Source organism: Heterodontus francisci, chromosome 16 (assembly GCF_036365525.1).
Source record: "Heterodontus francisci isolate sHetFra1 chromosome 16, sHetFra1.hap1, whole genome shotgun sequence".
In the NCBI taxonomy this organism is placed as follows: Eukaryota; Metazoa; Chordata; class Chondrichthyes; order Heterodontiformes; family Heterodontidae; genus Heterodontus; species Heterodontus francisci.
Window position 1 is genome coordinate 63648520 of NC_090386.1, and position 27052 is coordinate 63675571.

Consider the following 27052-nt stretch of genomic DNA (forward strand, 5'->3'; position numbering starts at 1 on the left):
CTAAAGGGGGTGCAGGAGCAGAGGGACATGGGTGTATATGTGCATAAGTCATTGGAGGTGGCAGGACAGGTTGAGAGAGTGGTTAATAAAGCTTACAGTATCCTGGGCTTTATTAATAGACACATAGAGTACAAGAGCAAGGAGGTTATTTTGAATGTGTATAAGACACTAGTTTGGCCTCAGATGGAGTATTGCGCCCAATTCTGGGCACCACACTTGAGGAAAAGTTTGAGGGCATTGGAGAGAGTACAGAAAAGATTCATGAGAATGGTTCCAGGGATCAGGAATTTCAGTTATGAAGATAGATTGGAGAAGTTAGGACTGTTTTCCTTGGAGAAGAGAAGGCTGAGAGGTGATTTGATAGAGGTATTGAAAATCATGAGGGGTCTGGACAGAGTAGATACAGAGAAATTGTTCCCACTCGTAAAAGGATTAAGAATGAGATGGCACAGATTTAAAGTATTTGGTAAGAGAAGCAAAGGTGACATGAGGAAAAACTTTTTCACGCAGCGAGTGGTTAAGGTTTGGAATGCGCTGCCTGAGAATGTGCTGGAGGCAGGTTCAACTGAAACATTCAAAAGGGAATTAGACAGTTATATGAAAAGGGGGAATGTGCAGGGTATGACGAGAAGGCAGGGGTATGGTACTGAGGGGTTGCTCTTTCAGAGAGCTGGTGCAGGCACGATGGACTGAATAGCCTCCTTCTGCACTGTAACGATCTGTGATTTTGTGATTCTGTGATGTTTGTAAGCCTGACTTTTAATGAGCCTCATGAATTGGCATTCAGTCTTCTAACCATTTTAACAGTGAGTTTCAGGAAGCCCAAAAAATCCATGCAGGTCATGTTAAATTTAAATCCCTCTGAAAATCTTGTTCAAATTGCCATATTTAAATATTATAAGCAGTAACCTGCCTGATGGAAGAGCACATGCATCGAAACGCGCCTGAGTTAAACTTGGAAGTCACAAGTTGGAGCAGGCTTCCGGACGCGCTGATCTTTTCACCATCTTTAACAACCTTCCTGAACCCAACCTGATTACTGTCAAAATTCCCCTATTGTTTTTTTGGCAAACATTTTCCCTACCAATTGAAAGAGAAATGCTGTAGGGATTTCACCAATGACAATAAAAAGACAATTGAATATCCGCCACACAGTTTTATGTTCTGGAACAGTTTAACTCTCTGGCTGTCAATGCCACCTGATTTTACAGTGTGATATAAGTTTTGTGCTCTCCTGAACTTTCATAGCATCACTCCTGTCTTATGTTATCGATCAGTAATATGCAGAATCACATATTTCCACACATTCTATGCATTATTGTGAATTAAAGTTCACTCAGTAACATTTACATCATAGTTGCTGCCCTGCAGAACAAAGTTACATGGCAAGTGTGAGTTATGTTTGGAATGCAACCTTTGGAGACACACATCAAAATCAAGTGAGGGCCCCCAGGCTAACATGGGAAGCAGGAAATATGGCTGAATCTGAGGCTCACTTACTCCATCATATGACCGGAGAGGGTTAGTGAAGAAGCCTGTCTGTGAAACAGAAAAACTGCCTTGGTGGCACATAATCATCTTATTTAAGAAATACTGACATGTGTCAACAGTGTGTTATGCAGCTTCATTTGCTGATCTTCTGGATACATCTGTACATTTTTAAATCCCATCATTTTAGAAAAATAATCTTCAGCTCCATATTTTAACCATCTGTATAATAGAATTGGAAGGAATACCACAAGCACATCTATCCATGAGTTAGCTTTATTCAATTTTAATTTATTAAATATTTTGTTAGATTCTAATGCCCTCAAATTATGCTGTGAGATATGAGAATAGGAATGTTTAATCAGTCTATCTGATAACTATTTAAAATAAATGGGTTTATGCCTCGAGTATCACTGATATCTCACAATGCAGCTTTTCCAAGGCACTGTGCCTGGCACTCTCATTAAAATTAATGACCAGATAATTGGAGGTGTTGTAACTCTGCATGCTGACCTCTGTTCTGGAGTTTTTGATCTGCATTCCTGCTGATTAAGACGCCATGCTGGAGTGAAGTGTTGGAAACTTTACCCTCATTTTTTTGAAGGAAGAGATAACTTATGGGTAAGTTTTCTCAACAAGCAGTGTTTACACAAAGATTAACTCCCTAATGGCCAGCTGATTTTTGAATGTTAGCAATGATGGCTATAAGAAAGCGATATTTTGAGGGTCTGTCATGGTCTCACCAATGGTGCTGAATTTTACCAGCCCCTTCATGCTATGGGTCATGGTAGGGGGGGGGTGGGGGCTGGTTAAATTCTGCGGGGCGAGGCCCGCCTCGACCCCCAACGTCAAGAAGGGCCCGTCGCATAATACTGGCGGCAGTAGGACCTCGGTGCGGTCCGCCCGCCGCTTGGCGGCGGGGCCTTCGTCTACATATTTAAATCAACCTAAACTATACGTAAATGAACTTACCTGTATTTTATGGCCGCCGTTCGTATCTAGCACGCCTTCGGAGTTCTGAGGCGAGAACCTGGTGGGGAGGGGGGAGGAATAAATTTTTCAGGGCGGGAAGGGTGGGGGAGCAGGGAAAACACTTTTTATTGGCTGTGGGGATGGTGGGAAGGGGTTGAAGAACAAAAATTAGAAGGTTGGGGGGTAACATTCAAGTAGGGAATAAGGCAAATTTGGGCTAATATCGGGCAATGAAATGACCATTGGGGGGGTTAGGGAAGGGCCTCCATATCATAATTATTTGTTTAAAAAAAATGCATACTGTACCTTTAAAAATTTAAATCTTTGCTAAGGGCTTAAAGCCCTTTAAAACTGGCGGTGGTGCCTGCGCGGTGGCACCGGACGCCGTTACTGGGGATGTGGTGGCCGCTGAAGCCTGGCTTGGGTATAAAATTAAAACCCGACCCGGACCCGACTTGACAACAGCCAACCCTTTAATTTTTTTTAAATGCCCGACCCGACCCGTGAATAACAAACATAGATTAAATGTAGATTAAAACGAAAACAATACGAAACAAAACAGTACAGTCCAGCCCAACCTGACCCGAGCCCGAATGCTGGATGCAGAATACAGACCCGACCCGACCCCCACCCGACACATGTAGTCGGGTTTGGTTGGGTAGCCAGGCTTTAGCAGCCGCCCCCTCTACATCATCAGAGGCGGCCGCTCCACCTCATCGATTTAAATCAGGCCCCATGTATAATATCGCGGGAGTTGTGCAGCGGCACTTCCATGTTGGGAGGCCGCTGAGTTCAAAGCGCTGCCGCCGCTAATAAAATCCAGCCCATTGAAATTAATTCACAAGAGTGTTAAAAACAGTTTTAAACATGAGTGATAAAAACCATGAAAATCAACTGCAAAATATTCTGTTGAATCTATCGCTGCTTCAGTGCTAAGCTTGAATTATATTTTAGACTGCTGCTTCTGCCTATGTACCTGTAAATGATAATTGATATAGCTCATGATTTTTTTTATTTTTCACATCTGAATTATTGCTTTACTTGAAGTGGAACTCGTTTCCATACTATAAAATCATTTAGTCCATGCTTCAGTGGAAATTAGAAAGGATCAATTACCATGCCATTGATTTCCTTCTCGAAATATTTATAGTATATATTATGTGACTGCAGGATACTTACATTTTCAGCAAAGCTTTTTCTTTGTTGTGATCATAGTCAGGAAGTTGGAGGTTGAACATTCTATCCATTAAAGCTAATGAATATTTTGTGAAGTCCAGCTTTGCACCAGATTCTGACACAACTGAACTGAATGAATGAGGATCAAGTAATACAGTTACAAACCGTCCTGCTGCTTGGACCTAAGCGAAAAAAAGACCAACAGCCTCGTATTAGCAAGCACAGATTGTTGAGTTCTTCATAATGTTCATGTGAACCTAAGTTTTGTTAAAAAGTTGGAGATTAGATTCCATGGGTGTTTATAAAATTTGTTTTCCAGTACACATTTTTTCCCCAAGGAAACAAGAGAACTATTTGAAAATGTTTGACATGGTTCTAAAGTCACGTGGCTTAAAATAATTCTAGATCTGTGACATTCTCTTTATTAATAATTTATATTATAATCATTAATTTTAGGCACATTGGAAGATTTATGGCTGTAACGTTTGTAGTTTTGAGGTAATTTTTATTTATTTTTTTATTTTTTTTATTTGGAGATACAGCACTGAAACAGGCCCTTCGGCCCACCTAGTCTGTGCCGACCAACAACCACCCATTTATACTAATCCTACATTAATCCCATATTCCCTACCACATCCCCACCATTCTCCTACCACCTACCTACACTAGGGGCAATTTACAATGGCCAATTTACCTATCAACCTGCAAGTCTTTGGCAGTGGGAGGAAACCGGAGCATCCGGCGGAAACCCACGCGGTCACAGGGAGAACGTGCAAACTCCGCACAGGCAGTACCCAGAAACAAACCCGGGTCGTTGGAGCTGTGAGGCTGCGGTGCTAACCACTGCGCCACTGTGCCACCCTGTTCTGGTTTTACAGACAGTTACCTCTCTCTCTCTCTCTCACCTTGTATCTCACTGGTGCTTCCTGATTTTCTGTCCCTCCCAACTGTTGATTTTTGTTCTTTTATTCCAGTTTGGTTTGTTAAGGTATCAGGCTGCTGTTTCGTCTCATTTTCGTCTAATGCTCGTATGTTGTGTATAATTCACATACCACATTTAACACCATTAATTATATCTTCTGGAAGCATATTACCTGGGTATACTAACAAGTTAAGAAATACGCTGTATAGAGATGAAAAATAGGAGACAAAAAAAAGGAAACAAGCTATTTATATTTTAGTTATTGCCAGAAGTATAAGATGGACACTGGTAGAGCAGCTCAGGACTATTGGGCTGAATTTTACCGACCCCGCACCCCCCCAACGTCAGGGGTCATAGTGAGGAGGGGGGGGGGGGCGTAAAATGGCTTTGGGAGAAGCCCGCCATGCTCCCCGACGCCAGAATGAACAGACCCACAATCAGCAGGAGTGCACCAAGACAGGGGATGGAGTGCCTAGGACTCCTGACCCCAGCAGAGGAGGAGTCAGTTGAGATAGCAGGAGAGAAGGGAGGATGAGCCATTGCAGAGGGTGAGGCTGGATTGTCTAAACTGAAGGATGAAGAGCCAAACTTATTGTTGCTGTCAAATGGGCACACAGGAGGACTGTGTGAAAAAGTGATGCGCTCATGCTGTGTAGATGCTTATTGTGATTCTGTTTGTTCTCTGCTGCAGGTGCCCACAATCACACAAATAGAACAATGACAAGCCAACAACTTGTTGACTCCGTCTCTGAGGACAATGATACCAATGCCCCACTGTCACCTGCCTCTTCAGCATCCTCTGCCAGCACAGTCACATTCACATAGTCCTCCGGGGGTGGGGGAGTCGTGTAGAATCAGGATCACACTCTGGTGAGCATGGTACAGACACGTTGCAGGAGCTGTGCAAGAATGTTACAGTCAGGCCCCCTGACATTCGGAGGTCTGCTGAGAACCAGTACCATATGTTCGAGATGCCAGAGGTCATGCGCAGCTTTGCGTGGGCAATGGAGGAGTCCATGCAAACCATGACATCTGCCATGTCCCAGGCATGTGATCGCATGGCTGCCATCATGGAGTGGGTGGTGACCATCATGTAGGGCCAGGTTGAGCACTCCACCCATCTGGCCTGCAGTCTATTGCTGTAGCCATGGGCTCAGTGCAGCAGTGGTTAGGTGAGAGGGGAACGAGGCACGTGGATCTCCTTCCAGATGCCCCTTCCTTTCAGGGAGATAGGCAGGTGTCATCGTGCACCCAGATGGATGAGGAGAGCATGCCAGCTGCCCCGGGGCCTTCTTCTAAGGACACCTCCAGGCTGAGTGGGGTCTCCTCAACTCCCCCACCATTGACACCCCCCCCAATACCTCCAGCAGGCAAGGCCAAGGAGGATGTCCCTGCACCAGTGTTTGAGACCCCCACTAGGATGGAACCCTCAAGGCCCCATACCACCAGAGGACACCCGTCACGGTCATTCACAGCAACGGAGCAGCGCAATGAGCAGACTGCCGCCACCTCAGATGTTGATGTTGGGGTTGCATCAAGACGTAGTGGGAGGAAGCATAAACTTAAGGAATTCTGAGCATAAAGGTAGCACAGGTGTTCAAAATAACAAGATTGCACATGTGAATAGTTCACTATATATTTTTCTGCTTTATTAATTTGTACATTTTTGTCATTTCTCGAGACTTGCCTAGTCAGAGAACTAAGTGTAATGGCACGCTTCATGGCAGGCACGCTTTGATGCTTACAGAGGAGTAACTGACATGGCCTTTATTGCTGAAGATGTTTTGTTTTTGTATTCATTCTTCACCAATTGTTAATGTGAGTAAGCAGTTTTGCACTTGACAGTCTGTGGGACATGGCTTCATATGCAGGCTCAGCTGACCCTCCCTCTATACCTTGTAAAGGAGATTGTCTCAGTCTACTCATAACTCGGCGACATGAGATGGTGCAGGTGCACTCGAAATACTGTTATGATGGTGCTGGTTCTGATTAAGTGGTCATGGCTGGATGATAGACATATGTCCAAGTGTGGCGCAGATTTCCTCAGATTCAGTATTCACTAGCAAGTGAATTTATCAAAGCTCCACTCCGTGTGCAATTGTGAATGGCAGAGAACACCTGTTTTGAGTTTGGAGCACTGGGGAGGCTGGCCGGGGTAGGTCAACATCCCAGAAAGGCAATGGAGTTCAGGCATTTGAACAATGTAATTGCCTCACTCTTGGCCGAAATCTACAAATATAAGGTTGTCCTTGGTATTCTGTGCATGTCTCCCCATGGCCCTGGTGTCCATTCAAATACATGGCCTCCACCTCAGGCTCATCCAATTCATCCTCATCTGAGGAACAGTGGTGCTCCTCTCGCTCACCCTGCTGCAAAAGATGTCTGCATTGTATTGCCAGGTTGTGTAGTGCACAGCAGACTATGACTATTTGTGAGACCCTCTGTGGTGAGTACTGCAGAGCCCCTCCAGACTGGTCAAGGCAGCGGAAGCACATTTTCAGTGAGCCAATGTTGTGGTTGATTATGGTTCTGGTGGAGGTATTGTATCACTCTTCTGCTCTGCTTAGAGGATGCCTCACTGGTGTCATCAACCATGTCCAAAGGGGGGTAACCTGTGTCACGCAGGATCCAGCCGTCAACCTGGGCTGGTGCCTCAAAAATTTCCGGGAGTTGTGAGTTTTGCAAAATTTTTGCACCGTGATAGCTCCCCGGGAAACGAGCACAAACCTGCATGGTTTTTCGTCTGTGGTCGCAAACCAGTTGAATGTTCAAAGAGGGAAAGTCTTTACAATTCTCAAGTGCAGCTGTCTGGTCCCAGGAAGCCCTTGTGGCCACGTGAGTGCAGTCGATCCCCCTTGCACTCTAGGGAAACAAGTGATGTCACCAAAGGCTGCTGACCTTGCTGAAAAATAAATGAAATCATTGGCACGACGGAATAGGACATTGGTCACGTCCTTTATGCACCTGTGAGTGGCAGCCTCTGAGATGTCATATATGTCACCCGTTGAGCCCTGGAAAGCACTGCTGGAAAAAAATTGAGTACCGCAGTCACCTTGAGGGCCACTGGAAAGGGGTTCCCACCAAAACCATTGGCTGCAAGTCTTGCTGAACAATCCCACAAATCTCAGTGACCATTTGCTGTGACATCCTCAGATGTCTCTGGCAATGCCTCTCGGACATTCGAAGGTAGTGCGTCCTTGTCATGAGGACGTGATGACGTGCCAGCGCCTGTTTTCTATGATGCCTTCTCTGGATGGCATCTTTCTGAGCATCCTCCCCTTCTTGTGCTGCCTGCTGCTGACATTGCGGCCTCAGCCGCCGAGTGGCAAGAGTCATCCTTTGTCATATCCTCTCCTCTTGCTCCCGAGATTGTAAAAATATTGGCTGCAATAGACCCATGTCATTGCAGCTTTATAACTGTTTGAATAAGACAGACAGTGAAATGAGAACAATGATTGACCATGATTTTCAACTATTCAACTCATGAGGAAGTGGTTCTTAGCTCCTCCCATTGTCCACAGCAGCAACTCCACCCACCCAACACTGCCCTCCTCTCACTTGGATCTGCACTCCTGGCATGCTCACATGCATTTTCATCTCCTTTTGCAAAATGGTGCTTGTCTGGTTCGAGTCAAGATTTTCCACCTGCCACCCTCCTCCTCCCACTTTCCAGCTTGTTCCTATTACCCTTCACCCACCCAACATTACCCTGCACCCCTCTGTGACCCTTGAATCTCCTCCCATTACACTGGGCCACATAATTATTGATGTTTACATGCTATCTCTTCCCCTCTTTGCATACACCTGTCCCCATCGAGATACCCATTCTCATCCTAAATCCTGAGGTTATCATCCTTAATGTTGTCGTCCAATCCCATGCCCCACCCTATGAGGCCTTCCAATACCCGACAATGACTCTGGACCTGCCCCACAACCTAATCACAGTGCTCCTGTGACTGTGACAATTCCCTCCACTACCCAGCACCTTGAGTTCACCCCACAGGACCCCAACATTGACATTACTGACCACTCCTTTTAGGTCCATCATGCACCTCACATTCATTAACTGCTCCAACCTCCCCCACCCCCAACACCAACACCACAACCAGAATGTGAGCCCCTTCCCTCCTCCGCTTTTCCAGGCACCCAAACCCTACCCTCTGCCCTCCCTGGCTTCCCTCCTCCATACCTCCAAACACACAAACCCCACCCTCTGCCCTCCTTGGCTTCCTTGCTCTGAACCTCCAGGCATGAACCCCACCCTCTCATACCACAACCCCCCCACCCCCAACCACAATTCACCGTTACTGGTCCCGAGCCTGGAGCCAAACATCCAATCCAATTTTGCCCTCCCTTGTGCTGATGAGTTCAAGAAAAAAAACCACTGACCTCAGACACAACTGCACAAAGCTGGCTGGTGCACACCACCTTTAAATGTACATGAACCGTATGCCATGAGATTCCCATGCGCCGCTGACTGAATCTGGCAGGTAGGGCTTAATTTCAATTCATTACATGAATCACAAAAGATTGGTGTGCAGATACAGCAATTGATTATTGCAAGGGGAATGGAATATAAAATTTGGGATGTTTTGCTACAGTTTGTTACACCAATGTGTTTTGTTGAATGATAATTTTCTTTGGTCTACTGACTGGGGATCTGACTTTATCTTTTTTGAAGAAATTTAGAAAGAACATTTAAAACAGGATGACTGCTGGCAGCTTAAGATCATTACCTAGTTTGCAACACTGTTTCCTACATTGCAAAGAACAGTGAAGAGGGAGACAAAATGTCTGTGCTTTTCCCGGCAAAAACCATGACCCAGGAAGTTTAAAGGGACTACCTGTTCTTTCAGCAAGCAGAGAAATACTGCCGTCTGTTATGTTTGAGTGACTGAGTGATTGTCATGTGACAAGCCCCTCCCCATCTGTGGTTTTAACCTGGTGTTTTCTCTGCAGCAGAGGAGAAGCAACTGGACTCTGACATGAGCAGACCCTAAGTGGAGGTCCCTCTCTCTCTCTCTATTCCAGCTTAAAAGCTTTCAAATCCTATTTGACTGACCACCTTTGCATACTCCGGCTACAATCAGAAACACCGTTCAAGGAAATCATCTGCATCACTATTGCCAAGAGACTCACCAAACCAGTCATCTACCTCTTCAAATGAAAAGCCTCAGGACCATTGAATTCAGCTAGATGTCAGCTAAATCACCAAACTCCACAGACTGTATACCTTTTATATGGACTCTAACTCAACCAATCTACATTTGCCCACTCTGTAACCTATTTGTGTATGTGTAAACCTCTAGTGTGTGCGTGAGAGAGTTTTATTAGTTCGGTGCAGGTACAATAAAGTTAACCTCTTTCCTTGTTAACTCAAGAAAACCTGTCCGATTGGTTCTTGTTATGATCATAGCAAGTAAGTAATCAAACACCTACTGAATTGGCCAGTACATCCACTTGAAGAAAGAATTAAACCTGTTGTGGTCTAGCGAGGAGAGGAAAAAGAGGGAAGCCCTTCAACCCCTCCTCACTTGACCATAACAAGTTGTATAGGGTATTGGCGAGACTACATCTGGAGTACTGTGCACATTTTTGGTCTCCTTATTTAAGAAAGGAAATAAATGCATTAGAGGCAGTTCAGAGAAGGTTCACTCGACTGATACCTGGAATGGGTGGGGTTATCTTATGAATAAAGGTTAGACATGTTGGGTCTGCATCCATTGGGGTTTAGAAGAATGAGAGGTGATCTTTTTGAAACATATAAGATCCTGAGGGGACTTGACAGGGTGGATGCTGAAAGGATGCTTCCCCTTGTGGGAGAGAACTATGGGACACAGTTTAAAAATAAGGGGTCACCCATTTAAGATGGAGATGAGGTGAAATTTTTTCTCTCAGAGGGTTGAGAGTCTTTGGAATTCTCTTCCCCAGAAAGTGGTGGAGGCAGGATCATTGAATATTTTTAAGGCAGAGGTAGATAAATTCTTGATGAACAAGGGAGTCAAAAGGTATCGGGGGTAGATGGGAAACTGGAATCAAGGCTACAATCAGATCAGCTGTGATCTTATTAAATGGCGGAGCAGGCTCGAAGGGGCTGAATGGCCTACTCTTGCTCCTAATTCTTATGTTCTTATGTAATTATAAAGTAATGAGTATTCATGGCATGCAAATGTATTAAAAGTTGGAACCCACCACAGGACGGCATGAGGCCCAACCCACCACAAACACGCCGTTGACTTAATCTCCACATTTGACCCTGCCATCCGGAGATCGAAATATCACCTCCCACCTAATTGAGTCACCCAACCTGCCATGAATCCTACTCTTGCAGACCTCATAAAATAGTAAATGCAATCACCCGACACACTGCCACTCAATGCACAAAAAAGCTTAATGACATCACCAGGTCAGGCAAAATAGGAGTAATCAGCTACAACTTATAAGTAAATGCTGTACTAAGCATGCTTGCTACTTCAAAGTAATACCTGTCCTCATATTGTGTTAAAACTGAGTGTCCAGAGTGTAGCACAGTGCATTTTATATCCCCGTCTTCTGGCTGGGATTATTTCTTTGTTCATGAATGTCCATGTTATGACCCTACGAAAAGCTATGCATGGTATGTAATTGCTTGCTGCATGCCGACATTTGGGTGTCACTGTATATCAAAATTCTGACCATCATGACAACTTACTTTTCTTACTATTATATCTTCATTAATTGTGAGTTAACTATATTATGAAACCCTCATGTCATTTCTTCTAAAGAAAGTGGAATAAGAGTTCTGTACCTCAAGAAAGCACTCTAATTCCTTCTCTTTTCCTTTCCTAGATGTTCTGGCAGACCAATAACAGGCCTATTAGCATCTGGTGATACAAGCACTGCACAGCATGCACCATCAGTCGCTCTATCCTTATCAAGTACCATTCCAGGGACATACATCCTGCGGGAGTTAGAGAGTCAGGATGAAGAGAGTGCACAGGATGAGACATTGTAGCAGCTCATATTGGCATATAAGGAAGTGACATTGCTAGCCAAATGCTCAGGAGGCATTGCCTCAGTTAAACAACTTGAGAATATGAAGTTCATAGGCCCTGCATTTAAAAGAACAATACTGGCAGAGCATCATGTCTTGGAGGTCATTATCAGTGTGTTGTAGATGGTGTCTCAGGTGGAGGATTCCACCAGCAACATGTGCAGCAGTTTGAAAAACTATTTAACGGCACTGCACTCCGCTACGGAGCAGTTACAGGGAAATTTGCAGCAAAGCTCTCATGTCAGAGGCCTAGGAGCAATCTTTGCTTTGTTAGTGGATGGTCAGATTGCTGCCATAATGTTTTATATATATATATATATATATATATTACAATGCAAGAACTGTTTGAAGGAACGCTTAGCAGGCAGCATTGTAACTTATGGTCCTTTTCTGCTTTTTTGAAAATAGAGCGCGGTAGCAATGCCATTGGTACTGAACAAACTAGTACCTTTTAACACTGCCATGATACAGGTAGCATAGGTAGATTCACCCCTTGGAGATTTGTAGTGAGCTTGAGGATGGAGCTTTGATGATTCACTCACCCTGAGTGAGAAAGAGAAAATTGGGCTGCTCGAGCAAGAACCTACTGAGGGGAGGCAGTGGTGTAGTGGTGTTGTCACTGGACTAGTAACCCAGAGACCCAGGGTATTGCTCTGGGGACATGGGTTCAAATTCCACCATAGCACAAGATGGAATTTGAATTCAATTCATAAATCTAGAATTTAAAAAGCTAGCCTAATCAAATTATAACATTGTCGATTGTTGTAAAAACCCATCTGGTTCACTAATGCCCTTTCGGGAAGGAAATCTGCTGTCCCTACCTGGTCTGGCCTACATGTGACTCCAGCCCCACAGCAATGTGGTTGACTCTTAAATGGCCTTGAAAGCCACTCAGTTGTATCAAACTGCTACGAAGTCAATAAGGAATGAAATTGAACAGACCACCCGGCATCGACGTAGGTGCCGACAACGGCAAACCCAGCCCAGTCGACCCTTACTAACATCTGGGAGCTTCTGCCAAAGTTGGGAGAGCTGTCACACACTAGTCAAGCAACAGCCTGACATTGTAAGGTATTATTCCGTGAGTATGACTATATCCCAGACACCGCTAACACTATCCCCGGGTATGTCCTGTCCCACCAGCAGGACAGACCCAGAAGGTATACAGTCGGGAGTGAGTTGCCCTGGGAGTCCTCAACATCGACTCCAGGGCCCATGAAGTCTCATGGCATCAGGTCAAACATGGGCAAGGAAACCTCCTGCTGATTACCACCTACTGCCCTCGCTCAGCTGATGAATCAGTATTCCTCCATGTTGAACAGCACTTGGAGGAAGCACTGAGGGTGGCAAGAGTGCAGAATGTACTCTGGTTGGGGGACTTCAATGTCCATCACCAGGAGTGGCTCAGTAGCACCACTACTGACCGAGCTGGCTGAGTCCTAAAGGACATAGCTGCTAGACTGGGTGTGCGGCAGGCGGTGAGGGAACCAACAAGAGGGAGAAACATACTTGTCGTCGTCCTCAACAATCTGCCTGCCACAGATGCATCTGTCCTTGACAGTATTGGTAGGAGTGACCTCTGTACAGTCCTTGTGGAGACGAAGTCCCATCTTCACATTGAGGATACTGCCCATCGTGTTGTGTGGCACTACCACCGTGCTAAATGGGATAGATTTCGAACAGATCTATCAACATAAAACTGGGCATCCATGAGGCACTGTGGGCCCTCAGCAGCAGCAGAATTGTACTCAACCACAATCTGTAACCTCATGGCCCGCATATCCCCCACTCTACCCTTACCATCAAGCTGGGAGACCAACCCTGGTTCAATGAAGAGTGCATGAGGGCATGCCAGGAGCAGCACCAGGCATACCTCAAAATGAGATGCCAACCTGGTGAAGCTACAACCCAGGACTACTTGCATGCAAATTGTGTAAGCAGCATGCAATAGACAGAGCTAAGCGATCCCATAACCAACTGATCAGATCCAAGCTCTGCAGTCCTGCAACATCCAGTCGTGAATGGTGGTGGACAATTAAACAACTAACTGGAGAAGGTGGCTCCACAAATATCCCCATCCTCAATGATAGGGGAGCCCAGCACAGTACAAAAGATAAGGTTGAAGCATTTGCAACAATCTTCAGCCAGAATTGCCGTGTTGATGATCCATCTCAGCCCCCTCCTGAAGTCCCCAGCATCACAGATGCCTGTCTTCAGCCAATTCGATTCACTCCGGGTCATATCAAAAAACCACTAAAGGCACTGGATACTGCAAAGGCTATGGGCCCTGACAATATTCCGGCAATAGTACTGAAGACCTGCGCTCCAGAATTTGCCGCACCCCTAGCCAAGCTGTTCCAGTACTGCTACAACACTGCATTAACCTGTCAATGTGAAAAATTGCCCAGGTGTGTCCTGGTAAACAAAAAACAGGACAAGTCCAACCTGGACAATTACCACCCCAGCAGTCGACTCTCAATCATCAGTAAAGTGATGGAAGGTGTCGTCGACAGTGCTATCAAGCAGCACCTGCTTAGCAATAACCTGCTCAGTGACACTCACTTTGGGTTCCGCCAGGGCCACTCAGCTCCTGACCTCATTACAGCCTTGGTTCAAACATGGACAAAAAAGCTGAACTCAAGAGGTGAGGTGAGAGTGACTGCCATTGACATCAAGGTGGTATTTAACCGAGTATGGCATCAAGGAGCCCTAGCAAAAATGGGGTCAATGTGTATCAGGGGGAAAACTCTCCGCTGGTTGGAGTCGTATCTAGCGCAAAGGAAGATGGTTCTGGTTGTTGGAGGTCAATCATCTCAGGCCCAGGACATCACTGCAGGAGTTCGTCAGGGTAGTGTCCTCGGCCCAACCATCTTTAGTTGCCTCATCAATGACCTTCCTTCATCATAAGGTCAGAAGTGGGGATGTTCCCTGATGATTGCATAATGTTCAGCACCATTCGCGACTCCTCAGATACTGAAGCAGTCCGTGTGGAAATGCAGCAAGTCCTCGACAATATCCAGGCTTATGCTGATAAGTGGCAAGTAACATTCGCACCACACAAGTGCCAGGCAATAACCATCTCCAACAAGAGAGAATCTAACCATCTCCCCTTGACATTCAATGGCATTACAATCGTTGAATCCACCATTTTCAACATCCTGGGGGTCACCATTGACCAGAAACTGAACTGGAGTAGCCATATAAATACCACAGCTACAAGAGCAGGTCAGAGGCTAGGAATACTGCGGAGAGTAACTCATCTTCTGTCTCCCCAATGCCTGGCCACCATCTACAAGGCACAAGTCGAGAGTGCGATGGAATACTGTCCACTTGCCTGGATTCGTGCAGCTCCAACAACACTCAAGAAGCGCGACACTGTCCAGGACAAAGCAACCCACTTGATTGGCACACCATCTACAAACATTCATTCCCTCAACCACCGACGCACTGTGGCAGCGGTGTGTACCATCTACAAGATGCACTGCAGCAATACACCAAGGCTCCTTAGACAGCACCTTCCAAACCCGTGACCTCGACCACCTAGAAGGACAAGGGCAGCAATTGCATGGGAACACCACCACCTGCAAGTTCTCCTCCAAGCCACACACCAACCTGACTTGGAACTATATCGCCATTCTTTCACTGTTGCTCGGTCAAAATCATGGAACTCCCTTCCTAACAGCACTGTGGGTGTACCTACCCCATGTGGACTGCAGCGGTTCAAGAAGGCAGCTCACCACCACCTTCTCAAGGGCAATTAAGGATGGGCATTAAAAGCAGTCCTAGCCAGCGATACTCACATTCCATAAAGGAATAAAAAAAACTTGAAGGCCCACTCACATTCTTTATCAATTATGGTGGGAGATTTTCAACAGCCGATCACTTATTTCTTGCTTGAAAAACTGGTGATTGGCAGTTGAAAGTTTGATGGGAACCTGGTCTGCCTAAATCAACGAACATACAAACATATGAATTAGGAGCAGAAATAGGCCGTCCGGACCCTCTAGCCTGCTCCGCCATTCAATAAGATCATGGTTGATCTGTTTGTGTCTCAAATTCCACATTCCCATTTACCCCCGATAACCTTTGATTCCCTTGCCTAACAAGAATCTATCTACTTCCGCCTCAAAAATATTCAATCACCTTGCCTCCACCACCTTCTGAGGCCCAAAGTTCCAAAGTCACACAACCCGCTTCATCTCTTTCCTAAAAGGATAACCCTAATTTTAAAACAGGACCCCCTAGTTCTGGAATCACCATAAGAGGAAACATCCTTTCCACATTCATTTTGTCAAGACCGTTCAGGATCTTATTAACTTCAATCAAGTCTCCCCTCACTCTTCTGAACTCCAGTGAAAACAAGCCCAGTCTGTCTAACCTTTCCTCAAAAGACAATCTGCTCATTCCAGTTATCAATCTAGTAAACCTCCTCTGAACCGCTTCCAAAACATTTCCATCCTTCCTTAAATAAGGAGACCAGAACTACACACAGAATTCGAGATGTGGCCTCACCAATGCCCTGTATAACTGAAGCATAACATGCTTACTTTTATTTTCAATTACTCTCATAATAAAGGAAAGCATTCCATTAACTTTCTTTATTACATGCTGTACCTGCATACTAACCTTTTGTGACACATGCCCTAGAACGCCTAGATCCCTCTGCACCTTGGATTTCTGCAGTCATTCTCCATTTAAGTAATACTCTGCTTTATTATTCTTCCTGCCAAAGTGAATAACTTCACATTTTCCCACATTATACCCCATCTGCCAGATTGTTGCCCACTCATTCAACCTATCTTTATTGGTCTGCAACCTCCTTATGTCCTCTTCGCAACATACTTTCCTACCTATCTTTGCGTCATCTGCAAATTTAGCTCGCATGCCATCACTCCCCTCATCTAAGTCATTGATATAAATTGTAAAAAGTTGAGGCCCCAGCACAGACCCCTGCGGGACTCCACTCGTCACATCCTGCCAATCAGAAAAGGACCCATTTATGCATAATCTCTGTTTTCTGCCAGCCAGCCAATCTTGTATCCATGCTAATATATTACCCCCTACACCATGAGCTCCTACTTTGTGCAATAACCTTTTATGTGGCATCTTTTCAAATGCCTTCTGGAAAACATGTATGGTACATCAACAGGCGCCCAGTGCTCCCATCCAATACAGGCAGGAAAGCAACAAAATAACTGAAAAGTGAGAGGCCAGTCAAGAAAGCAGAAAAATAGAAGGACAGTCTTCTGCTGCAAAAAGCTGGTGATCTGACATCAAATGCAGTCACAGTATGCACTAAGTGCAACAGTGAGAGGCGTTGTTAGAGCAATGATATAGTCTTCATGCAGAAATAAGCAGTACTTTTGAGACTTTCCAGTGAATGTTATTTAAACACTGTTGTTAACCTTCTTAACATAAATGATAAAAACAATTATTGTAAAACTTAATCTTGCAAGTCAGTAACAATGAAAAAGTAGCTGAAGTAAACACCTCACCCCAAATATCACAATTCTGTAAAATATTTTAACTTTTTTTGAATCTACATTTTTTTTCAGATCATCTTGTCGATCATTCCCTCCATCTTTTCTCCATTCTCACTACTTCCTGAATTAACTTTTAATAACACCAGATGGCAGTGGAAGTTAGCATCCTGCTGGAATTCCCTGTGTACAACTGTCTTGAAGAATTTCTACAAGATTGAACTTTAACATTGCAGCAATTGCTTCAGTGACTATGATAGCAAAAATGATTTTCCAATTTATCTGCCTTGCTAGGCAGGATATTACACTTTAATGCATCATTTTTCCTTTCATGCATTTTCAAATTGGATTCACTATATCATGAACAGACCAACTGATAATAGTAATGATAAATCTCTTCACATGGGAAGGGTATAGGTTACTGCATTTTTTACAATTTAATACTAGATTTCATCTTTTTTACTACAACACACAGAACACTGTCCTGTTCTTTAGTTAGGAGTGTGGAAGAGTTTAGGCTGTGTAATAACCAAGGCTGACTGAATGAGAAGTCTGCCGTGCTCTTGGTATCGCAATAACAATACAAATAAAATTAGCTGAGAAGCTGCTCCAAAAGCAACATTAAATAGGAACAAGTATATTTGAAAGTTTGCAAATATAGTTCAGTATCAAAGCTAAAGAGTTCTTACTGTGAAGATATCTCCATGTTTTTTCTTCATTTTCAATAAAAATTTGGCACTGTCCTTCCCAAACTCGAAGGCATGTCCCAGCCACGGGATGAAGCCTTTGTCTAGAGGTGGTTCATTTGATAACCTAAAAGAATAATTAAAATATTAATTCTAACTTCACTATTAATGCTACTGTTCCTAATATCGATAAGAAAACATGTATGCCTTAAGCAAAACACTAACATAAATGGATTAAAACCTGCATTAAAACACACAGAGGAGTCCAGTATTCAGAAGTGAAGATTCTGCCTGATAACCACTTTGTGTTCTTTGAAGAATGTGGCACCCCAAGTGGATTGTGCTAAGTCCAACCAACCTAGAATTTCAGATGGCAAAGTTTCATATGGAACACTATTAGTTAAGCTCAAAGTTGTGGGAATTCTGAGTTAATCTTGGGCATCTATGAGATTGGCTTAGAGGTAGAAATATCATTAGGAATTACATTCGGGTCAGTGTGGGACATGTTGTTGTTTGTTGTATATAGGCCGTACGTCCCAAAGACTGGTGGATCATATCAAACAACATGTCCCTTCTGCTGTTACAATGGGCAAGGTACAGGCTGTACCCAACAAGCCTGTGCTTGCAAATCTCAAAACACAGTGTCCAACATTAGATGTGATTATGCAATTGGACAATATTTACTAAATAATCCGCAGTGTGCTAAGAATTACACTGACAACCAATTTACAATTGGCTGTAGGGCTCGCAGTGTGGCGCATTTGCGTGTGCTGCAAGCTACATATATTAATACACAGGACCCTGTACTTTGCAGACAGAAAGAACATGTACACACATTGTACCTGTTTCAGCTGAACAAAATAAGTGACAGCCATTCGCTGGTTCATTCCTCAGGGCAATGCCTTGACCAATCAGATTTCGCTTGGTTTAAATTTCAAACAAAGCTTGGGAGTTAACTGTCAGTCACCGTAACCTAGTGCATTCTCCATGGCAATGCCTCTACCAACCTGATTTCACTTGCCAACCAATCAGCACTCTCTTCTCATGCAGGATAAGTTGTTGTTTTCCCTTACATTGGTTATTCCTGCGTATTGTCCTGATGAGTGCAAGACGAAAAGCTTTCGACAACATGTCTCTATTTTCAGCAATTCTCAAGTTCTGTACAACCAAATGACTATTTTTATGGAATGTTCTAGATGGCCTTTGGTCTGGCCTCTACGTACACATTGATGGCTGTCACTGGGAACCTTCTGCAGCAGTTCTGTTCAGGAGGCATCGAGAAGTTGTCTTGCAGGATTGTTAGGAGAATTACTGCATGAGCGGTTTCAGCTATCACACTGGATTCTCAGAAGAGTTTTCAACACACAAGTGGCAAAGGATGAGTTGGGTGGCTTCTCTCTTAGCAGGCTACACACCAGCTGAGCATTCAAAAAGTCCAAGCCCAAATCAGAAAGCCAAAACTCCTGACAACCATAAACCTAGACATGTGACTTCTCTGTAAACAACTTCAATAGCCAGCAAGACTCACATTTATTTCGCACTTCATTGTCTCTTCCAGTAAGTCATAGAGTTATACAGCACAGAAACAGGCCCTTAGGCCCATCGTGTCCGTGCCAGCCATCAAGCACCTATCTATTCTAATTCCATTTTCCAGCACTTGGCCCGTACCCTTGTATGCTATGGCGTTTCAAGTGCTCATATAAATACTTCCTAAATGTTGTGAGGGTTCCTGCCTCTACCACCCCTTCAGGCAGATTCCAACTACCCTCTGGGTGAAAATTGTTTTCCTCAAATCCCCACTAAACCTCTCGCCCCTTACCTTAAATCTATGCCCCCTGGATATTGACCCTTCCGCTAAGACAAAAAGATTCTTCCTATCTAACCTATCAATGCCCCTCATAATTTCATATACCTCAATCAGGTCCCCCCTCAGCCTTCTCTGTTCTAAGGAAAACAACCCAGCCTATCCAGTCTCTCTTCATAGCTGAAATGCTCCAGCCCAGGCAACAACCTGGTGAATCTCCTCTGCAAGCTCTCCAGTGCAATCATATCCTTCCTATAGTGTGGTGACCAGAACTGTACACAGTACTTCAGCTGTGGCCTAACTAGCGTTTTATACAGCTCCATCATAACCTCCCTCCTCTTATATTCTATGCTTCAGCTAATAAAGGCACGTATCCCATATGTCTTCCTAACCACCTTATCAACATGTGCTGCTGCCTTCAGTGATCTATGGACAAGTACGCCAAGGTCCCTCTGACCCTCTGTACTTCCTAGGGTCCTACCATCCATTGTATATTCCATTGCCTTGCTAGTCCTCCCAAAATGCATCACCTCACACTTCTCAGATTAAATTCCATTTGCCACTGCTCTGCCCATCTTACCAGCCCATCTATATCGTCCTGGAATCTAAGGCTTTCCTCCTCATTATTTACAACACCACCAATTTTCACGTCATCTGCAAACTTACTGATCATACCTTCTATATTCACGTCTAAATCATTAATGTACACTACAAACAGCAAGGGTCCCAGCACCGATCCCTGCGGTACACCACTGATCACAGGCTTCCACTCGCAAAAACAACCCTCGACCATCACCCTCTGCCTCCTGCCACTAAGCCAATTTTGGATCCAATTTGCCAAATTTGCCCTGGATCCCAACCAATCTCCCATGAGGGACCGTATCAAAAGCCTTACTGAAGTCCATGTAGACTACATCAGCTGCTTTACCCTCATCTACACATCTAGTCACCTCCTCGAAAATTTCAATCAAGTTTGTTAGACATGATCTCCCCCTGACAACGCCATGCTGACTATCCTTGATTAATCCCTGCCTCTCCAAGTGGAGGTTAATCCTGTCCCTCAGAACTTTTTCCAATAGTTTCCCTACCATTGATGTTAGACTCACTGGCCTGTAATTACCTGGTTTATCCTTGCTACCCTTCTTGAATAATGGTACCACATTCACAGTCCTCCAGTCCTCTGGCATCTCTCCGGTGGCCAGAGAGGATTTGAAAATTTGTGTCAGAGCCCCTGCAATCTCCTTCCTTGCCTCACATAACAGCCTGGGATACATCTCATCTGGGCCTGGAAATTTATCCACTTTTAAGCCCACTAAAACAGTTAATACTTCCTCCCTTTCAATGCTAATTTGTTCAAGTATATCACAATCCTCCTCCCTGATCTCTACACCAACATCGTCCTTCTCCACAGCGAACACAGATGAAAAGTAATCATTTAAAACCTCACCTATGTCCTCTGCCTCCACTCACAGATTGCTACTTTTGTCCCTAATGGGCCCTACTCTTTCCCTGGTTATCCTCTTGCCCTTAATATACTTATAAAATGCCGTGGAATTTTCCTTTATCTTGCCCGACAGTGTTTTTTCATGTCCCCTCTTCGCTCTCCTAATTACTTTTTTAAGTACCCCTCTCCACTTTCTGTACTTCTCTAGGGCCTCCGCTGTTTTCAGTGCTCTGAATCTGCCATAAGCCTCCTTTCTTTCCTTATCCAATCCTCTATATCCCTTGACATCCAGAGTTCCCTGGACTTGTTGGTCTTACCCTTCACCTTTACGGGAACATGTTGGCCCTGAACTCTCACTATTTCCTTTTTGAATGACTCCCACTGGTCTGATGTAGACTTTCCTACAAGTAGCTGCTCCCAGTCTACTTTGGCCAGATCCTGTTTTATCATATTAAAATCGGCCTTCCCCCAATTCAATACTTTGATTTCAGGTCCCTCTTAGTGTTTGTTTTTAAATCCAAAGCGTCCTTCCAGTAACCTTTAAAAAAAAGCAAATCCAGACATCTCCTCAGTCTTTCAAATGAACCAATTTTCACAATCTTTAAACAAAAGTCCTCAAAAAAATATTAATAATGAAAGCACCTTCATGACAGGTAATACAATTGGCAACACACATACTTCAACAACAGTGCTAAAGTAACTATTCATGAAGTTCGAGGAGACCTAGAAGTCTTAAAAGACTCAGAATTCAATAGGTTCATTCAAAACAAAGTAATGATTCACAAAGCCAACTGAACATTCACCTACATAGCCAAAACTGTAGAATACAAGTTGTGGGACTGTGGATTCACACTATCTGTGTACCTCAATGTCTTGGGCTGTTTGTGGGCTCAGAGCATGATAAGTTAAAACAGCTTTCAGCTTTGCTGAACAGGGATGCTTTGTGAAGCAGGCTTAGGGCAAGGATGAGGAACAGAAAGAATGTGTGACAGTCATTCATCCACGTCTTGAGGGTCTTGGGAGGAATTTGTCTGGTCACTGTGTTTCTGATAACTAAGTGATTTAAGAGCTTAATTGGACCACAGAACCAAGGTAACAGAATGATTTGGAGAGATTGAGATAGAGTAAGTGTAATTCTTGGCTCCATGTTGATACATTCAATGTCACATTTGGTGTCTTTTAATGTATTATGATTTAGTGATAGTATGTATGAAATGTCGAGATCAAAGGTAGAATTGAAGATTGTGGCGGGACATCTGGAGGCGATGGGATTAATTCAGGTATTTTAATTTATTTAACTAATTAAATTGCAGTCCCGTTGCTGAGCGCGGCGGGGGGGGTGGGCTGTCACAAGGCCTCGCCACCGCTGGTAATATCGGAACAGGCCCTACTGGCATCGAGGTCCATTGTGAGCCTCATCTGGGGCCATCTTCAGGCCCTCCCCCACTTCCCCCACCACCACGGATCCAGACATCAAGGGCTCCTTAAAATCCAGTCCATGGTTACACTGTGGGCTGAATTTTACGCCGCATTAGTGGGTCAGATGGTGGCATGGGGGCGGCGTAAAATTGAGCGGGAGGCCTACCCGCCCCGCTTCCGCTTCTGGTTGACTTTACGGCGGTCGGGTGGGGCGGGGGGAAAACGGGCCGCCCGCCCAAGGTCAATCAAGGCCCTTAAATGGCCACTTAATGGCCACTTAAGGGCCCTCGCCCACCTCCACGGGTATTTTACCCATTGCAAGCGGGCATGCTGGGGATATGAAAGGCCACCCAGTGATAGCTGCCGGCCTTTCCATGTGCCAGGGAGGGGGGGCCATGGCAGTCGGGCACAGGGTTCCCGATAGAGGGCTGCCCCCACCTCGCAACCCACCCCTGGAACCCAAGACGCCCTCTCCCCCCCAACGCCCACTCCAGCCTCACCAGGGAAGGACCAATCTCCCTGGTGAGGCAAGCCCAACTTACCTCATCACCTGGCTCCATCTGGTCGGCTGGGCTGCAGTCCCAGCATAGGCCACCGCTCCCAGTGGCGCTGCTGGGATTAAGAGCTGCCAGCCCGCTGATTGGCCGGCAGCTCACTGAGGCGGGACCTCCTCCCTGAAGCAGGTGGAAGTCCTGCTTCGGGACAATTAAAGCCTGGGGACCCGTAAAATGTGGGATGGATCTTTGGGCCGGGCGGAAGTGGGTTCACCACCAACTTTTACCTCAGTAGCGAATTCCTGTCCACCTAAGGTAAAATGCAGCCCTGTGTGTCACACTGATCAAACCACACATTGAGTAATGTGCCCAGTTATAATAACTGAGGCACAAGGGAGACATTCAAGCAGTTGGAGACAGTACAAAGAAAAGCCTCAAGACTGAACCGGAGTCTTAAGGGTGAATTTTAACTCTCCCAAATCAGCCGGAAAGCAGTGGGTGGGGAGTTAAAATAGAGTGGGTCCATTTCCCATCCTGTTCCTGCCAATCCCAAACCTTCTGCAGTTTATTCTATCAGCTAATCTCAGTGGTTGTTAATGGGTTTAACCATGATAACTTTTAATAGCACAATTGTGTCTAAGTAATTACAAATTGTTGAAGACACACAATATTGTCATTAAGTTGAAATAAACTGCACTACAAACCTTCCAAGATTTCTTTTAGCCTAAGGTTGAGGTGGCAGCTCCTACATTAATGACTACTTTAAATAAAACTGCTTCAAGCAGACTGATAAATTTGTGTTGTAAGTGAAAAATATAAACAAAATCTGATGTGAGACCAATTTAAAATGTTATGGAATATATAATATATGAATGGATACAGAACAGTACACCCGTGTCAATCCCTAATGAATTGGCAGCATAAATAGCAAGCGTCAAGTACCTTTGTAACATGTCAGGAACCTATGAAAAATAAACTGAAAAATGAAATTAAGCTGCAATTTGCTAAATTTGTAAGTCTATGGCTATCATTTCAAGAACATATAGAAAAAAGTGAATACTTCTGAACACCAAAAACACCTACAACTGACACTCACAGTACCCCAAGTCAACCATCCATTGCCCCATTCTACAATGAAACAATGAAAACCAGTAAGGAGAAAGACAAAAATAGAAGGGAGCAGGGATTTCCTACTTGCCACCTTGCAAATTTTTCAGTTGAACTGGAGTCAGTGACACTGAGAGTTACGCAGGGACATGTTCAGCTGCATCTCCACCTTTTTTTTGATTTCCCTACTTCTCAGTGCTTAGGCCTAGCAATGTATAATACAGCTTGCTCAATTATGGCAGCGTATATCTTTAGAAGATAAAAATTAAGAAAATACATCCTCCAATGGACTTCCTGCCAGTTAGTTCCTGGTACCTAGCATTGCTACGATGTTGGAGACGCAGCAAGATAAATTGAGATGGAGACTGAAATCACCAAAGGTGAGGAGCCACTCAATGCAAAAGCTGAGGGAGGAAATAAAGAAGGATATCTCAGTGAGAAACTGGGGGGGCGAGGCTTTGGAAGAGGATTTTAAAGGAGAGATGACTGGGGTAGAAAAACGTGAGGTGCTTGAAGGAGGGGGTAGGTGCCAGGAGTGTAGCAGGAGAGTCCAAGATGTAATTTGGTGATTAGGGCCACAACCCCATCATGCTAGCCAGGAAGCTTCAGGAATTTAACACAAGCATACTATTTGTACAATAACAGTGAGTTTTACACTATAAACATTTTGGTAAATGTGCCCACCTGTGTCCAATTACGAAAATGTGAAGGAGTCTTGTTTTGTTTGGCCCTGTATTTATTCCGAAATTCGTTACTCTTTATTCCTTAATCTCAATTTTCATGGCCATGTTTCAGAGAGGCAAGTAAGTGTGCAGTTTATGCAGCTACCTGAATGTATTTTTCAATATTTGAAAATTCAGTTGAATGCACAAGTATCTACTGGAAAGAGTGTTCAAATAGTCACAAATTCTAGCACTGCTTTGATACTGAGAGATGATGTGTAAAACTACAGAATATGACACTGGGGGGAATAAAGGTATTAAGAAAGCAAACAGAGAAATTTAATATGAACCATGTGCTAATATCACCAACAGTAATTTCTAGCCTGCACAGAGAAGGTGACAAGTGGGAGTGGGATGTATGGTTCAAGGATACAACAGAATCATAATATAAACAACAAGGGTAAAATTATAAGGTCATCAAGTATTTATCGTTCTATTTAAATGGCAAGTGCGGGGACACACACACACATCATCAGTCAGTGTATAGCTACAACGAAATATGTTCCCGATCCCAATATTACATAGCAAGAGATGAGGGTTTTACTGGTGTTTCCTCTATGAAAAATAAAAGATACCTCAGGCTGAAATATACATCAGTAATCCAATTTCAGACTTCAGATGATGACAAAAGCTATGAAATCTTACAGTAAGTATAAGAAAAATATAAATACTGGAAACCTGGAATTAAAATGGAAAATGTGGAAATATACAACAAATGCATTAGTATTTGGAATGTGAAAAGACATATTAATATGTTAGGTGCAGACTCTTCATCTATTCCAAGGTCTACAGCTGAAACATCAATCTCTCGTATCTCTTTATAGATGCTAAATCAATCTACTGTGCATTTATAGCATTTTCTGTTTTTATATCACATTGTAGGGTACAAGATTAGGTCTTAAATTCCCCACACACCAAACAAGCCATATTGGAAATGTGCTGGGTACTGATTAGATAGGGAGTAAGGAAAAGTCGATCAGTGGTTCCTGCATAACTTGTGTTCTATAAATTCAAATGTCAATAAACTTTATAATAAAGGTAGTTTGGTTCTCAAACAATTAAAAGCATGGAGCAAGCAGAGCAACCATGTCTGATTTCAAACTGATAGAACATAGAGTTATATGTTCAGAGTTGCAAATGTGAATGAGTGGAATACATTCCAAAATTACAGGAACCAATCATTTTGTAACATTTTCCTGTTATTTTTTGAAACAATTTCAGTTTGTTCCAATTTGTCTTTTCAATTGTGTTGATAAGGCTGCAGGATATTTCCATTCAGCAGAATTCCAGTTGACTCAAATGGAAATGTAATGGAAAGAAATGCACAGGATACAGCCAGGAACTCCTTTCTGACTGAGGTAGGCAGATCTATATTTGTAGGTTTAAAATATTAACTGTGAATGAAAACTGGTCTATTTCTTTCCTGAATACAATAGCAATTTTTTTTACATGAAAGCAAGCAGCACATCTAAAATGCATACTCAAAGATGGAGGCCTGAGACTTGATCAAAATCCGGCCTCGGGCCTAATCTTTACAATAACAGTGAACTGTGAGCTTTAACGGGGTGTCCAGCACACCAGTTGAGACCTTTCCAAAATTGTCTGGCTCAGACACTGAGCTGGGACACAAGTAAGTCCGGTGGGGAAAGGAGGTGAACAGGAAGGCAGGGAGGCGGGGCGGTGATGGGTGTGGAAGAGGGTGGGGGCATGCCCAAGGAGGCAGTGCCTCTCAGTGTTACAGTGGAGCAAGAAGAAACACTCCTTTAGATGCAAAAGACTGAGCGGAGCACATGCGACACGTGCTGCATTTAGTTCTGGCAAATTTGACAATGGGATCTTAAAACAGGCCTCAGGCCCCTGACTAGCATATTCAAGATGCCTTTCATTGTTCCAATGTGCATTTCATGGCCAAAATACAACAAAGAATTCTCAGACAGCCAGGAAATGAAAAGCACTAGATTCAAATCACTTTTTCCAAATTGGGAAATACACATGGGGTTAAAGTAGAAGCTGAAATATCATGAACAAATTATAATTTTTTAAAAAATTATTTAAAGATTTAGTTTTAAAAATTCTAGTATTTAATCATAATGGAGACGTTTATCAACTATTCACAAATATAAAATTATTGTTTCAGGGCCAGATTGGCATCCAGCAATAGTTATTACTCAAATCACTGTTAAACACCTAATTACATCTCGTTGAGCAAAACTTAACATTTTAATGGGGTTCCTAATATTGTTTAAGATGCTATATAAATGTAAGTTCTGCAATCCTGCCACATCCAGCTGTGAATGGTGGTGGA

At 43.9% G+C, this 27052-nt stretch overlaps 1 protein-coding gene across 2 annotated transcripts in view; it reads right to left on the minus strand.

Annotated features, from left to right (window-relative positions):
- Positions 1-27052, minus strand: part of ptgis (prostaglandin I2 (prostacyclin) synthase) — a 161285-nt gene that overhangs the window by 53958 nt on the left and 80275 nt on the right. For both annotated transcript variants that reach the window (XM_068048271.1, XM_068048270.1), the window contains exons 2-3: positions 17761-17884; positions 3640-3818 (exon numbers count right to left, since the gene is read on the minus strand). In XM_068048271.1, the coding sequence (XP_067904372.1) occupies positions 3640-3818; positions 17761-17790 (209 nt within the window). In that variant the 5' untranslated portion in view covers positions 17791-17884. The remainder of the gene's footprint in view (positions 1-3639; positions 3819-17760; positions 17885-27052) is intronic.